The sequence below is a fragment of the Calliphora vicina genome, chromosome 3 (assembly GCF_958450345.1).
Source record: "Calliphora vicina chromosome 3, idCalVici1.1, whole genome shotgun sequence".
NCBI lineage: Eukaryota > Metazoa > Arthropoda > Insecta > Diptera > Calliphoridae > Calliphora > Calliphora vicina.
The window spans coordinates 116,685,826-116,703,135 of NC_088782.1; the positions used below are offsets into that span (position 1 = coordinate 116,685,826).

General features: G+C 34.4%; 1 protein-coding gene across 1 annotated transcript in view; it reads left to right on the forward strand.

Annotated features, from left to right (window-relative positions):
* The window catches only part of LOC135955701 (protein TsetseEP-like), a 66,585-nt gene extending 56,306 nt beyond the window's left edge, over positions 1-10,279 (forward strand). Inside the window, exon 2 of the mRNA XM_065506058.1 lies at positions 9,924-10,279. Within this exon, the coding sequence (XP_065362130.1) occupies positions 9,924-10,279 (356 nt within the window). The remainder of the gene's footprint in view (positions 1-9,923) is intronic.
* The last annotated feature ends 7,031 nt before the right edge of the window (positions 10,280-17,310 follow it).

Here is a 17,310-nt window from a genome sequence, read left to right on the forward strand (position 1 = left end):
CACAACGGATTTTGTTATATTTTTTTCGAATGAAATATTAAAAAAAAAATATAAACAAGTAAGAGTGCTATATTCGGCTGTGCCGAATCTTAAATACCCTTCACCAAATTATACTTCAAAATTTTAAATATTTTTAGGTAAACAAAATTTAATTTTTTTTCCAGTTGTTTTTTGAATTTTTTGGAAAAAAAAAATTTTTCGATTGTTATTTTAATTTTTTTTTTTTTTAAATTTAAAATTTTTTTTTTTAAATTTAAAAAATTTTTTTTTTTTTTAAATTTAAAAATTTTTTTTTTTTTAAATTTTAAAAATTTTTTTTTTGTTTTTTAATTTTTTTTTTTTTAAAAAAAAAAATCTGGTTCAAAATTTTTTTCCCGATTTTGACCCATTATAGGTCAAACTTTCTATGGTCTTATATACGTCGTTGCAAATGTCTTTGAAATATCTATCATTAGATATCCATATTGTCTATATTAATGTCATAGTAATCCAGATATAGGTAAAAAAATAGGTCAAAAATCGAGGTTGTCTTGGTTTTTTCCTCATATCTCAGCCATTTGTGGACCGATTTTGCTGATTTTAAATAGCAAAATTCTCGAAAGCATGTCTGACAGAATTATTGAAGATTTGGATCCCGAAGATATCTGGGGTCTTCAGAAAACTGATTTCAACAGACAGACAGACAGACAGACGGACAGACAGACAGACAGACAGACAGACAGACAGACAGACAGACAGACAGACAGACAGACAGACAGACAGACAGACAGACAGACAGACAGACAGACAGACAGACAGACAGACAGACAGACAGACAGACAGACAGACAGACAGACAGACAGACAGACAGACAGACAGACAGACAGACAGACAGACAGACAGACAGACAGACAGACAGACAGACAGACAGACAGACAGACAGACAGACAGACAGACAGACAGACAGACAGACAGACAGACAGACAGACAGACAGACAGACAGACAGACAGACAGACAGACAGACAGACAGACAGACAGACAGACAGACAGACAGACAGACAGACAGACAGACAGACAGACAGACAGACAGACAGACAGACAGACAGACAGACAGACAGACAGACAGACAGACAGACAGACAGACAGACAGACAGACAGACAGACAGACAGACAGACAGACAGACAGACAGACAGACAGACAGACAGACAGACAGACAGACAGACAGACAGACAGACAGACAGACAGACAGACAGACAGACAGACAGACAGACAGACAGACAGACAGACAGACAGACAGACAGACAGACAGACAGACAGACAGACAGACAGACAGACAGACAGACAGACAGACAGACAGACAGACAGACAGACAGACAGACAGACAGACAGACAGACAGACAGACAGACAGACAGACAGACAGACAGACAGACAGACAGACAGACAGACAGACAGACAGACAGACAGACAGACAGACAGACAGACAGACAGACAGACAGACAGACAGACAGACAGACAGACAGACAGACAGACAGACAGACAGACAGACAGACAGACAGACAGACAGACAGACAGACAGACAGACAGACAGACAGACAGACAGACAGACAGACAGACAGACAGACAGACAGACAGACAGACAGACAGACAGACAGACAGACAGACAGACAGACAGACAGACAGACAGACAGACAGACAGACAGACAGACAGACAGACAGACAGACAGACAGACAGACAGACAGACAGACAGACAGACAGACAGACAGACAGACAGACAGACAGACAGACAGACAGACAGACAGACAGACAGACAGACAGACAGACAGACAGACGGACATGGCTTAATCGACTCCGCTATCTATAAGGATCCAGAATATATATACTTTATAGGGTCGGAAATGAAAAATGTAGAAATTACAAACGGAATGACAAACTTATATATACCCTTCTCACGAAGGTGAAGGGTATAAAAATCAAATAATTCAAATTTAAAATATTTTTTAACACTTAAGTAGTTAAGATAGAAGTATGAAATTTTGGCATGTGGTATTCAATATTTGGATCTTTAGCTCACTATTTTTTTCAAAAAAAATTATTGGAAATCTAAAAGGATATTCAAGGATAAAAATTTGAAAGGACATTTTTGACATTTTTTGATCCTTGCAGGATAAAATAAAAATAATACGAAATATTTTACAACTCTTCTTGATCATTTGATACCAAATTTGATATAATAGGATGATCAGAAGTATTTTAAAGCATTTTTTTAAAAATGTACTCCTCTGAAAATTTGAAGTCCTTTTAAAAGGAAACAGGATCACGAAATGAAAAACTGAAAACGCAGTTTTCATATCATCCGGTTCGTGTCTAATATTAAGTGTCGTACGGTATTATCAGCATTTACATTCTACTTAATACTATCCCAAAGACAATGCAGTTTCATACCCACTTTAGTATATTCATGCAAACAAAGAACCCATGGACTAATATTGGTCTAGTAGCCTCAATGAATAGCCAGTTCATATGACTGTATCTGATTCCTTATATCATGACTTTCCTGCAGACATGCATAGCCTCCATACCCTTTAATATCTTTGGCAGAGTGTTTGATTTCCAGGATAGCAAATTGTCAGGAATACCCTGGTGGCGATGCTCCAACCACTTATCGTTCTAAAAAACACCTCCAGTCTCTGTGATATCGTGTTCAAGTAAATCTTTGAACTGCAACCTCTATATCTTTCGCCAATAGTTTCATAGTTCAAGGAATCCAAGTTTAAGAGCAGACAGTCTAGAGCTAAATTCCACAGGAGTGGAGATATGATACTACATGGATGTGTGCCCTTTTTGGAATGGGAACATATTCATTCCGAGCCAAAAGAACTACTCATATTTTGATGCCTAGATCCCATGAGAGACTCATCAGAGTTACAGGTTACAGGTTTTAGTAGCATGCTAGGAAATTTAATCTTCTTTTTATTGGGACACTTCCTCTGTCTTGTCTCTGCTTTAGCAGACATGAAGAACGTGACATTGGGCAGATCATTTCTGTAAGATCTGACGGATCTAAGGACATTGTAGACAAGTAAGATGGATTAGTTCAAACGTACATCTTGTTGGTTTGGTTTTCAACCACAAACTGATATTGAAAAGTCCGGATTGGGGGACCGGATATGTGGTCCTTCCAGGATATCACAAAGGCAGCAGTTTATGAACCTAAATAAGCTGGCTAACACTGGCAGCATAACCTGAGTACATAGAGTTCATCAGAAAGTATGTTAAACAGTATTGTCATGTTATTATTTTGTTTGATACGTTTATGAAATCTTTTAACAAAATATTCCTTAATTTATAGCTTTAATCTTACTCATCTCAAATATATTTTTTCCTCAAAACTTTTTCCATATAAATTTGTGTACTCTAGCTGTTATAACGCTTGTTGTAAGCCAAACTCTCTTCAACACTTCAATAAATAAGAAACCGACAATAAAAAAAAAGTGAAAAACATTTTCAGCGTATTTTAATATTCAGCCATGATTACCTGCCTAAAGAAGAAAGTTTCCACTTTAGTTAGTTTTTTTTGTGAGTGCGTTTGTTTGAAAATGGGTTGCCTTTCATTCATTGCTAGCTGTTGTTTAATATTTTTCACACTATTTCACTGACTAAACGAGATTTTATTCATTAACTTTGGCTTATTTCATTTGTCTTGGCCTTAACAAAGATTTATAGAAAAGTTTATTTATTTTTCTTCGTATTTTTTTTTGTTGTTGTTGTTGTATGTGTGTTAACAAAAAGGCTTACGATGGCTCATACATACAGATTTACGCAGTTATTTGCTGAGGGACAGTGGAGAGCAAAAGTGGAGTGGAAATTTCTTAGTATGCACTAGAATTGATGACTTCAATTTAAGGTTTCTTGTTACTTCTAAACTAAATTGATTGAAATCCTTGAAATTCTCACAAATTCAAACTAAATTTAGCAGCATTTCTAAACAGCCTGACTTTAGTTGACCAAATCTTCAACTAGTTTATTTTCATATTTTGTTTGGCAACATTTCTTTTCCTTTTACACTTTAACTAGACACTGTTCAGTTTGTAACAGTAAAAAGAAAAACCTGCTGAAAACTTTAACAACAAGACAATAATGAAGAAAACTTCATCTAAAGTGAAAATTGTTACTAACAAATAAACAACACACAGCAGCAAAAAACTTTGATACTTCATACAAAACAATAACAATAAAAACAGCAACCAAACAACCAGCCAACATCATCAGCATCAACAATTTGAAATGGTAATAGAAAATTGAGGTAAAAATTTATCTCTACTTCAAGAGGGTTTCTTTTCTCTTGATTCTTTTTGTCTAAAACTTGTGGTTAAATTAAGGCTTTCTTCACTACTTTAAGCATTAAATGTGATGAAATGTAACAAGACAGTAGAATACTAGAAAAACGAACACAATCTTAATAAAAAAATCATAAAATCCCATTTAAATAGTTTAACAAACTGGCACAATATTTAGAGTAAGCAAACTTATTTGGCTTTAAAATATCTTCAATTATTTACTAGAAAGTTTTGATGTCCCCTTTAGCCATAGTTTGCTGTAAGCAATTGTATGCTTAAACAAACAAACGTGTATTAGTGAAGATATTTCAAAAAAAATCTAGAGATTTTAGTTTATTCAAAACTTTGTTCGTTTTGTGATGCATACTGAGTTACTCATTCTGCAGCAAAAACAAACTCACATAAAATTGAAAACTATTCTAGATTGGCAGATATTTTCATGAGTTACATTTTCAAATAGATTAAATGATTTTAACTGAAAAAATATATACAAAAACTTTTACAACTGTTTAAACAATCAGGCTCCAAACATTCAAACACACTCAAACGAGTGAATTTACACTAATACATGTAATCAAAAACTTCCATATATTCATCAACACATGAGCATTTTTATTCTTTACATAAAAGCTTCCATGAGAAAGTACGCTGGCTATAGGGTTAACAAATAAAAAGTATCCTGGGAAAAAAAACTAAACTAGAACAGAACTAGAAGAACTAGAACAGAACTAGAACAGAACTAGAACAGAACTAGAACAGAACTAGAACAGAACTAGAACAGAACTAGAACAGAACTAGAACAGAACTAGAACAGAACTAGAACAGAACTAGAACAGAACTAGAACAGAACTAGAACAGAACTAGAACAGAACTAGAACAGAACTAGAACAGAACTAGAACAGAACTAGAACAGAACTAGAACAGAACTAGAACAGAACTAGAACAGAACTAGAACAGAACTAGAACAGAACTAGAACAGAACTAGAACAGAACTAGAACAGAACTAGAACAGAACTAGAACAGAACTAGAACAGAACTAGAACAGAACTAGAACAGAACTAGAACAGAACTAGAACAGAACTAGAACAGAACTAGAACAGAACTAGAACAGAACTAGAACAGAACTAGAACAGAACTAGAACAGAACTAGAACAGAACTAGAACAGAACTAGAACAGAACTAGAACAGAACTAGAACAGAACTAGAACAGAACTAGAACAGAACTAGAACAGAACTAGAACAGAACTAGAACAGAACTAGAACAGAACTAGAACAGAACTAGAACAGAACTAGAACAGAACTAGAACAGAACTAGAACAGAACTAGAACAGAACTAGAACAGAACTAGAACAGAACTAGAACAGAACTAGAACAGAACTAGAACAGAACTAGAACAGAACTAGAACAGAACTAGAACAGAACTAGAACAGAACTAGAACAGAACTAGAACAGAACTAGAACAGAACTAGAACTAGAACTAGAACTAGAACTAGAACTAGAACTAGAACTAGAACTAGAACTAGAACTAGAACAGAACAGAACTAGAACAGAACTAGAACAGAACTAGAACAGAACTAGAACAGAACTAGAACAGAACTAGAACAGAACTAGAACAGAACTAGAACAGAACTAGAACAGAACTAGAACAGAACTAGAACAGAACTAGAACAGAACTAGAACAGAACTAGAACAGAACTAGAACAGAACTAGAACAGAACTAGAACAGAACTAGAACAGAACTAGAACAGAACTAGAACAGAACTAGAACAGAACTAGAACAGAACTAGAACAGAACTAGAACAGAACTAGAACAGAACTAGAACAGAACTAGAACAGAACTAGAACAGAACTAGAACAGAACTAGAACAGAACTAGAACAGAACTAGAACAGAACTAGAACAGAACTAGAACAGAACTAGAACAGAACTAGAACAGAACTAGAACAGAACTAGAACAGAACTAGAACAGAACTAGAACAGAACTAGAACAGAACTAGAACAGAACTAGAACAGAACTAGAACAGAACTAGAACAGAACTAGAACAGAACTAGAACAGAACTAGAACAGAACTAGAACAGAACTAGAACAGAACTAGAACAGAACTAGAACAGAACTAGAACAGAACTAGAACAGAACTAGAACAGAACTAGAACAGAACTAGAACAGAACTAGAACAGAACTAGAACAGAACTAGAACAGAACTAGAACAGAACTAGAACAGAACTAGAACAGAACTAGAACAGAACTAGAACAGAACTAGAACAGAACTAGAACAGAACTAGAACAGAACTAGAACAGAACTAGAACAGAACTAGAACAGAACTAGAACAGAACTAGAACAGAACTAGAACAGAACTAGAACAGAACTAGAACAGAACTAGAACAGAACTAGAACTAGAACTAGAACTAGAACAGAACTAGAACAGAACTAGAACAGAACTAGAACAGAACTAGAACAGAACTAGAACAGAACTAGAACTAGAACTAGAACAGAACTAGAACAGAACTAGAACAGAACTAGAACAGAACTAGAACAGAACTAGAACAGAACTAGAACAGAACTAGAACAGAACTAGAACTAGAACTAGAACAGAACTAGAACAGAACTAGAACAGAACTAGAACAGAACTAGAACAGAACTAGAACAGAACTAGAACAGAACTAGAACAGAACTAGAACAGAACTAGAACAGAACTAGAACAGAACTAGAACAGAACTAGAACAGAACTAGAACAGAACTAGAACAGAACTAGAACAGAACTAGAACAGAACTAGAACAGAACTAGAACAGAACTAGAACAGAACTAGAACAGAACTAGAACAGAACTAGAACAGAACTAGAACAGAACTAGAACAGAACTAGAACAGAACTAGAACAGAACTAGAACAGAACTAGAACAGAACTAGAACAGAACTAGAACAGAACTAGAACAGAACTAGAACAGAACTAGAACAGAACTAGAACAGAACTAGAACAGAACTAGAACAGAACTAGAACAGAACTAGAACAGAACTAGAACAGAACTAGAACAGAACTAGAACAGAACTAGAACAGAACTAGAACAGAACTAGAACAGAACTAGAACAGAACTAGAACAGAACTAGAACAGAACTAGAACAGAACTAGAACAGAACTAGAACAGAACTAGAACAGAACTAGAACAGAACTAGAACAGAACTAGAACAGAACTAGAACAGAACTAGAACAGAACTAGAACAGAACTAGAACAGAACTAGAACAGAACTAGAACAGAACTAGAACAGAACTAGAACAGAACTAGAACAGAACTAGAACAGAACTAGAACAGAACTAGAACAGAACAGAACAGAACAGAACAGAACTAGAACAGAACTAGAACAGAACTAGAACAGAACTAGAACAGAACTAGAACAGAACTAGAACAGAACTAGAACAGAACTAGAACAGAACTAGAACAGAACTAGAACAGAACTAGAACAGAACAGAACAGAACAGAACTAGAACAGAACTAGAACAGAACTAGAACAGAACTAGAACTAGAACAGAACCAGAACAGAACTAGAACAGAACTAGAACAGAACTAGAACAGAACTAGAACAGAACTAGAACAGAACTAGAACAGAACTAGAACAGAACTAGAACAGAACTAGAACAGAACTAGAACAGAACAGAACTAGAACAGAACTAGAACAGAACTAGAACAGAACTAGAACAGAACTAGAACAGAACTAGAACAGAACTAGAACAGAACTAGAACAGAACTAGAACAGAACTAGAACAGAACTAGAACAGAACTAGAACAGAACTAGAACAGAACTAGAACAGAACTAGAACAGAACTAGAACAGAACTAGAACAGAACTAGAACAGAACTAGAACAGAACTAGAACAGAACTAGAACAGAACTAGAACAGAACTAGAACAGAACTAGAACAGAACTAGAACAGAACTAGAACAGAACTAGAACAGAACTAGAACAGAACTAGAACAGAACTAGAACAGAACTAGAACAGAACTAGAACAGAACTAGAACAGAACTAGAACAGAACTAGAACAGAACTAGAACAGAACTAGAACAGAACTAGAACAGAACTAGAACAGAACTAGAACAGAACTAGAACAGAACTAGAACAGAACTAGAACAGAACTAGAACAGAACTAGAACAGAACTAGAACAGAACTAGAACAGAACTAGAACAGAACTAGAACAGAACTAGAACAGAACTAGAACAGAACTAGAACAGAACTAGAACAGAACTAGAACAGAACTAGAACAGAACTAGAACAGAACTAGAACAGAACTAGAACAGAACTAGAACAGAACTAGAACAGAACTAGAACAGAACTAGAACAGAACTAGAACAGAACTAGAACAGAACTAGAACAGAACTAGAACAGAACTAGAACAGAACTAGAACAGAACTAGAACAGAACTAGAACAGAACTAGAACAGAACTAGAACAGAACTAGAACAGAACTAGAACAGAACTAGAACAGAACTAGAACAGAACTAGAACAGAACTAGAACTAGAACTAGAACTAGAACTAGAACTAGAACTAGAACTAGAACAGAACAGAACTAGAACAGAACTAGAACAGAACTAGAACAGAACTAGAACAGAACTAGAACAGAACTAGAACTAGAACAGAACTAGAACAGAACTAGAACAGAACTAGAACAGAACTAGAACAGAACTAGAACAGAACTAGAACAGAACTAGAACAGAACTAGAACAGAACTAGAACAGAACTAGAACAGAACTAGAACAGAACTAGAACAGAACTAGAACAGAACTAGAACAGAACTAGAACAGAACTAGAACAGAACTAGAACAGAACTAGAACAGAACTAGAACAGAACTAGAACAGAACTAGAACAGAACTAGAACAGAACTAGAACAGAACTAGAACAGAACTAGAACAGAACTAGAACAGAACTAGAACAGAACTAGAACAGAACTAGAACAGAACTAGAACAGAACTAGAACAGAACTAGAACAGAACTAGAACAGAACTAGAACAGAACTAGAACAGAACTAGAACAGAACTAGAACAGAACTAGAACAGAACTAGAACAGAACTAGAACAGAACTAGAACAGAACTAGAACAGAACTAGAACAGAACTAGAACAGAACTAGAACAGAACTAGAACAGAACTAGAACAGAACTAGAACAGAACTAGAACAGAACTAGAACAGAACTAGAACAGAACTAGAACAGAACTAGAACAGAACTAGAACAGAACTAGAACAGAACTAGAACAGAACTAGAACAGAACTAGAACAGAACTAGAACAGAACAGAACAGAACAGAACTAGAACAGAACTAGAACAGAACTAGAACAGAACTAGAACAGAACTAGAACAGAACTAGAACAGAACAGAACTAGAACAGAACTAGAACAGAACTAGAACAGAACTAGAACAGAACTGGAACTGAACTAGAACAGAACTAGAACAGAACTAGAACAGAACTAGAACAGAACTAGAACAGAACTAGAACAGAACTAGAACAGAACCTGAACTAGAACCTGAAATAGAACCTGAACTAGAACCTGAACTAGAATCTGAACTAGAACCTGAAATAGAAACTGAACTTGAGCCTGAACTAGAACCTGAAATAGAATCTGAACCAGAACCTGAAATAGAATCTGAAATAGAACCTGAACTAGGACCTGAACTAGAACGTGAACGTGAACTAGAACCTGATCAAGCACCTACAGTAGAACTTACACTAGAAGCTGAAATAGAAACTGAACTTGAACCTGAACTAGAACCTGAAATAGAATCTGAAATAGAACCTGAACTAGAACCTGAACTAGAACCTGAACTAGAATCTGAACTAGAGCCTGAAATAGAACCTACGGTAGAACCTGAAAAAGAATCTGAACTTGAGCCTGAACTAGAACCTAAAATAGAATCTGAAATAGAACCTGAACTAGGACCTGAACTAGAACGTGATCTAGAACCTGAACTATAAGCTGAAATAGAACCGGAAATATGACCTGAACTAGAACATGAACTAGAACCTGAAATATAACCTGAACTTGAATCTTAAAAACACTGTGCGCATCATAGTTTTTTTCTATATAAACGTTAATTTTATATCGAGTATATTGGGCTGGCCCTGATTTGTAGCTTGTCGATCTTTCCATGGTTCGTCACTTAAAACCCAAAAGCAGAAAATTCCAGCAAAATCGGAACATTAACTGAATTTGGGAGTAACAAGAATCCCACAAAGGAAACATTAGGGCTACCCTAATATACTTACGTATGTATTTGTTTTATATATGTGGAGAAAAAAGCAGCACTTCAATAAAATTAAATTCATTGGAAAACCTTGCAAGAATTTTTAATTACTTTGATTAATTTGAAACAAGTTTTATTTTCTATATAGAAAAGAAGAAAAAAAAACATACAAAGAGAGTGATGAGAAAAGAAACTTTATTTATACTCGTATACCTCGCCTTTATAGTATTTGCTTGAAAGTTTCATACATTACACTTCACATAAATTGAATAAAGCAAAAGAGTTAGGTGTATATTTAGCCAGTTGAATCAATATAAGTAAGTCTGTATTTTGGGACTTTCTCAAAAAGCAGCCTAAAGGTAGCAGCTAAAAAGGTACACATGGCAAATATTTAATCAAAAGAGCGTAACCACTAAGCACAAAGGTAGTCGCCTTTTTATGCGTATATCTCAGCTATTTGTGGGCCGATTTTATCGAATTTAAATACCAACTGAAACGGGATCATGGTGGATAAATTTAAATATCAGTCATATATGAAAGTTATTTTGGGACTTTCGGAAGATAATTTCAACAGACGGACATGGCTATATCGATTACTTTATGCAAGTGAAAAATGCAGATATTACAAATGGAATGAAAAACTTACCACTCATGGTGAAGGGTAAAATGAGAGGGCAGGATTGACGAGGGCCTGAAATTGAAATACTTTTTAAATACCAGGACTTTCTTATGCCTTTTTAGCATTAATTTCTTATTCTTTTAGCTCTGGGTGTCATAGGTTTTAATTTTAGTTTTGTTTGAAAAAAATTCTCCTCTTTTTTTTTAAGTGCATGTGTGCTTTTTTGTTTCAAATAAGTTTAATTTGAAAAAAAAGTTCTCTTTCGGTTAGTTTTTCAATTTAAAAACAAAAATTATATAGTTGAACGTAGCACAACGTTGCTCAGTTCATGGGGACCGCAATTTATTTCAAAAACAAAGTTTGTGTGACCATAAAGATTATACGTTAAAAGAATATTGAATTCCAAAACAACTCACAAAATTCTGAAAAAAAGGTCATCTCAATGCAACAAATAGTTAAAATTAAATAAGTTTATGTAATTAAATCTAAACTCTCACAAGTATTTTGCACAAAATGTTAGCTTCTTTTCCATGACAGCTGTAATTTAAGTAGATGTCTGTAATAAATTCTTAAATACCTTAAGGTTTTCTAATACTTTACATTGTTGCTGCTTGCTGTTTGTTTTCTAATTTTTCGTTTAACAAATTTATAGCAGTGACCTGGTTTATTTGTCACAATACTTTCATTGCAACACATTGCAGCTAAAGGACTGTAAAAGAAAACGTAAACAGACACATCAAATTAATTGCTGATTAAGAAGGACATCTAAGTAATGATGTACTAAATAATTTCTCCAGGAAAAAAAAATATAATAAAAACAAGTTTACAAAAATCACTGATTTGTAAAACTTAGCTAGAAATGTTGCAAGGAACTGTGGAGCGTATGAGTTTTTTTTTTTAATTAAATATCACGTATACGCAAAATACTCATCTACAAGGCAAGGATTTCTATGCATATGCATGTTTGTAGTCAATAACTCAAAATCAATTTTGACAATTTATCTTTCCGAATCGAAGAATTTGCAACAAAATGGCATCGTTTTGTTGTTGCATAATTTTGCATATTTTGTTATAAATGCATATTTTTCATTTAAATACATAACTTAGCATATTTTTCCATTTTATTGCATATTTAATTTTCTTTTGGATATATTTTTATAGCACCAAATAGTCTAACTAACATGAATAAGTTTTGGATTAGCACATGGTTTAAATCGAGTAGCCAAAGAAATTAGATCTCAATTTGAAGATATAGATTTATTAATTTCGAATGGAAAAAAAGTGTTTTTAAAGGCACCATCTCGTGCGGGCAAATTTTAGAGAAAAGTACTCAGAGATTCCTCTTCCACCTCAAACAGTAATTACTAGATGGGGTATCTGGTTTGATGCGGCTGACTACTATGGAAAATATTTCGATGAACTTAAAAATATAATGGAAGAATTGCATAATAGCGAAGCTCACTCAATTAAAAAAATTAAAGATATTTAAAAACAAGTAAGAAAGTATGGTCGGTCAAGCCCGACCATATAATACCCTACACTAAGTAAAAGAGCAAAAACATTTTTCTTTTAAAATTTCAATAATTTATATTTTTGAGTGATTTTCGAAGGTGGGCCTAACATGGGAGCTATGACCAATTATGGACCGATCACCATGTATTTATGTAGTGTGATTTATGTCTATATTAAAGTTAGCTATCTTGAATTTTGTGTGTATACTAACATTTTTAAGCGATTTATGCACTTAAAAGTGATTTTCGGAAGAGGGCCTTATATGGGAGCTATGGCCAATTATGGACCGATCACCATGAAATTAGTACGTCTGATTTATGTCTATATTCAAGTTAAATATGTTGAATTTTGTTTGTATACTAATATTTTTGAGAGATTTATGCATGTTAAAGTGATTTTCGGAAGCGGGTCTATATGGGAGCTATGACTAATTATGGACCGATCGTAAGAAAATTTGGTGACATGAATTTTGTGTATACAAAACTTATTTGGAGCGGAATTTGTGTAGATACATATATAAATTAAACATTTATGAGCGATAAAGTCCAATTTCGGAAGGACATTTGTATGGGGGCTAGGTGAAATAACGGACCGATTTCAGCCAGTTTGAATAGGCTTGGTCCTTGGGCCGAAAAAATAATATGTACCAAATTTGATCGAAATATCTTCAAAATTGCGACCTGTACTCTGCGCACAAGGTTTACATGGTTAGCCAGCCAGCCGACCAGACGGACGGACGGACGGACATCGTTTACCCGACTCAGAAAGTGATTCTAAGTCGATCGGTATACTTTAAGGTGGGTGTTACACTAATATTTTTGGGCGTTACAAACATCTGCACAAACGCATTATACCCTCTCCACTATGGTGGTGTAGGGTATAACAAGTTTACAAAGGAACTGTGGAGCGTATGAGTTTTATTTAATTAAATATCACGTATACGCAAAATGCAGAGTCAGAATTGACAGTAGTGGAACTGAAAAAAAAGTGTAAAAAAGCTGTAGCTTCTAAACGGATAGTCCGACTTTAATGAACTTTTTTAATGGCTATAGAGGAAGTGCAGTAGAGTTTAAGTATTGAATTTGGTCTTTAAAGACAAAGGGAGTGGCGGAGTGGGGCTTATCGAGTATATGAAAAATTAAAAATTATGAAAAAATTTTTTTCTCCGATTGGAATGAATTTTATATATGTATATGGATTCACCCAGAAGAAATCTATAAAAAACATTGCTATAATTACATATTATCTCTTACAGTTTACGAAATATTTGCATTTGAAAATTAAAATTAAATTTTTATAAATTTTTCAAATTTTACCAATTTTTCAGTACTCGATTTCCAGGATTTTTTGTCGAGTATGGAAATATATAGAAAATATAGTGAAAACAATAAATATGAAGCGGTCATTTTTACAGTTTTTCGCTTATATTCTCGTCAATAATGGCCTGCTTGTTGTTATTTAAGATCAATAAAATCAAAACTTCACCAAATTTTTTTTTTTAACAATTTTTATACCCTTCACCATGAGTGGCAAGGTTATATATAAGTTCGTCATTCCGTATCCCCCAAATAACTTACAAATATGATTGATACATCAATATATCGAGAATTCTTCCGGCTCGATCGCTATTTAAAATCGAGAAAATCGGCCCCACAAGAATCTCGATTTTTGGCCTATTTTTGATCTATATCTGGATTACTAATTTCAAACTGGATTACTATATTTCAAATTCCATTGCAAAGATGTATATAAGGCTATAGTAATGCGGACCTACAATGGGTCATAATCGGGAAACATATTTTTTAACCCGAATTTTTTTTTTAACCCAAAAATTGTTTTTGTCATAAATCTTTTTTTACTAAAAAATTTTAAAAAAATTTAAAATAAAAAACATCGAGAAAAAAGTCTTGGAAAAAACATTTTTTTTTTAATTTTCAAATACAATTTTGAAAAAAAAAATAAAAAATATTTCAAATTTGTATTTTAAAGTATAATTTTAACCTTTATGTCAACAGCAGAACTGCTTTACGTACGTCAACAGCAACATACCTGGGTATGTTCATACATTTTGTATGGTGAATGCCTGCCGTTAGCATAAAAATGCTAATATCTAACTCGTTTGAAGGAATTTCTGTATTATTATGTTAGAAATAGAAAAAAGTTTTAACAATTTTATGATAACCCCCTGGTTACACTTACATTTAATCATTGTTTTTTGGACTTTTCTATTAGATATTGAAAAATAAAAACAAATTTTGAAATTTGTAATCAGGAATCCCGTAATTCCCAAAAATGGGATTTTATAGTTTATTTGCTATAATATCCACACCAGGAGCGGGGTTATCGGAACTCTTTACAAAATAATTAAGAACATATTTGGCCATCTAAAATATGTTACTTTATTTTGATATCGACTATGCGATTTGAGAATTTTTGCCCTAACTTTGAATTTTACTTGAATGGACCTGATCCCCTCCGTATCAAGAATTTTTTTTTACAAAAAGAGCTTTTAATACGTGGTTGGGTTAATTTCCTTGAGTTTTTGAATAAAATTCATGTTTTTTGTTAAAAAATCATTTTATTTATCAACATAGTTTCCTTTGAGCTCTACACAGTTTGTCCCATATTTCTTCAAGTTTTCTATCCCTTTCAAAAAATTAGATTTGTCGAGGTCATCGAAATACGTATTTGAAATAGTAACTGCGTGCTAAATGCGGAGAATAGGGCGGATGAGGGAGCTATTTGTTGCCTAATTCATGAATTTTTGCTATGGAAACTTCACTTGTGTTCACACTTTCATTGTCCTGCTGAAAAGAAACTTTTTCTTGGTCAAATGCGGTCGTTTTTTTCTAGTCCTCATTACATCGACATAATAAGTTGACATAATATTCGCCATTGATTGTTTTACCCTTTTGATGATAGTCAATGTGTATTATACCGCGTACATCCAAAACAAAAAAACGGTCGCCATAACTTTATTGGCTGACAAACACACCTTGGCCTTTTTTGGAGTTGATTTACCAGGAGAAACTAACTGTTTTGACTGCCGTATGATCTATGGTGTGTTGTGGTGGATCCAAGGTTAAGAAACGGCACAAGAAGTAGTCCATATTGCAACGCGAAACACTCTTGCGAAGATGTCACACGATTTTGTTTTAGCAAAAGCTTTCTCATACCAAAGTGATCATTCAAAATTGAAACCACTGAGCATATGGCTTCCACAATCTATCGTACTACTGTCGGCCATCAACAATACCTTGAAGTTTTTCAATTCCTTCAGTTGTGGAGACCTCAACTTGACGTCCAGAACGTTGGGTATCTCCCTTGCTTGTACGAACACAAGGAAATTCACTAAACCACTTTTTATACCCTACACCACCATAGTGGGGAGGGTATTATGCGTTTGTGCAGATGTTTGTAACGCCCAAAAATATTAGTCTAACACCCACCTTAAAGTATACCGATCGACTTGGAATCACTTTCTGAGTCGATTAAGCGATGTCCGTCCGTCCGTGCGTCCGTCCGTCCGTCTGGTTGGCTGGCTGGCTGGCTGGCTGGCTAGCTGTCCATGTAAACCTTGTGCGCAGAGTACAGGTCGCAATTTTGAAGATATTTCGATCAAATTTGGTACATGTTATTTTTTCGGCTCAAGGACCAAGCCTATTGAAACTGGCTGAAATCGGTCCACTATTTCATCTAGCCCCCATACAAATGTCCTCCCGAAATTGGACTTTATCGGTCATAAATGTTTAATTTATATATGTATCTCCACAAATTCCGCTCCAAATAAGTTTTATATACACAAAATTCATGTCACCAAATTTTGTTACGATCGGTCCATAATTAGTCATAGCTCCCATATAGACCCGCTTCCGAAAATCACTTTAACGTGCATAAATCGCTTAAAAATGTTGGTAAACACACAAAATTCAACATAGTTAACTTTAATATAGACATAAATCACACGACCTAATTTCATGGTGATCGGTCCATAATTGGTCATAGCCCCCATATAACCCCACTTCCGAAAATCACTCAAAAATATAAATTATTGAAATTTTAAAAGAAAAATTTTTTTTGCTCTTTTACTTAGTGTAGGGTATTATATGGTCGGCCTTGACCGACCATACTTTCTTACTTGTTTACTATTGAAACTGATGGTGCAGAGTTCCCATAATATTCGGTGTACAACTTAAAATTTTAAAATAACTATATGGCGTATCTTTTGAACGCTCTTATTATTTTTAAATATCTGTCATTTAGTCTCACTTAGTTATTGGATATAGTGTAAACAACAAAGTTTTTTGTTTCGCTTCGTAAATGTCGAATTTTGTACCAACAAAGCGTCAAATGCGGGAAGTTTTGCTTTGCTTCTTTAATTGAAATAAAATTGCCACTGAAGTACACTGATTAATTACCAAACCTTATGTTGAATCTGTTCCATCGTTTTCAACGTTCGAAAGATGGTTTGTGCGGTTCAGAAGTGGAGATTTTTACACGGAAGACAAACAATTTTGAAGACCAAGAATTGGAGGCATTACTCCATGAAAGTTGTTGTTAAACTCAAAAAGAGCTTGAAAAATTATTAGGAGCTACTCATGCAGCAACTTCAAAATGTTTTCGACCAGCAT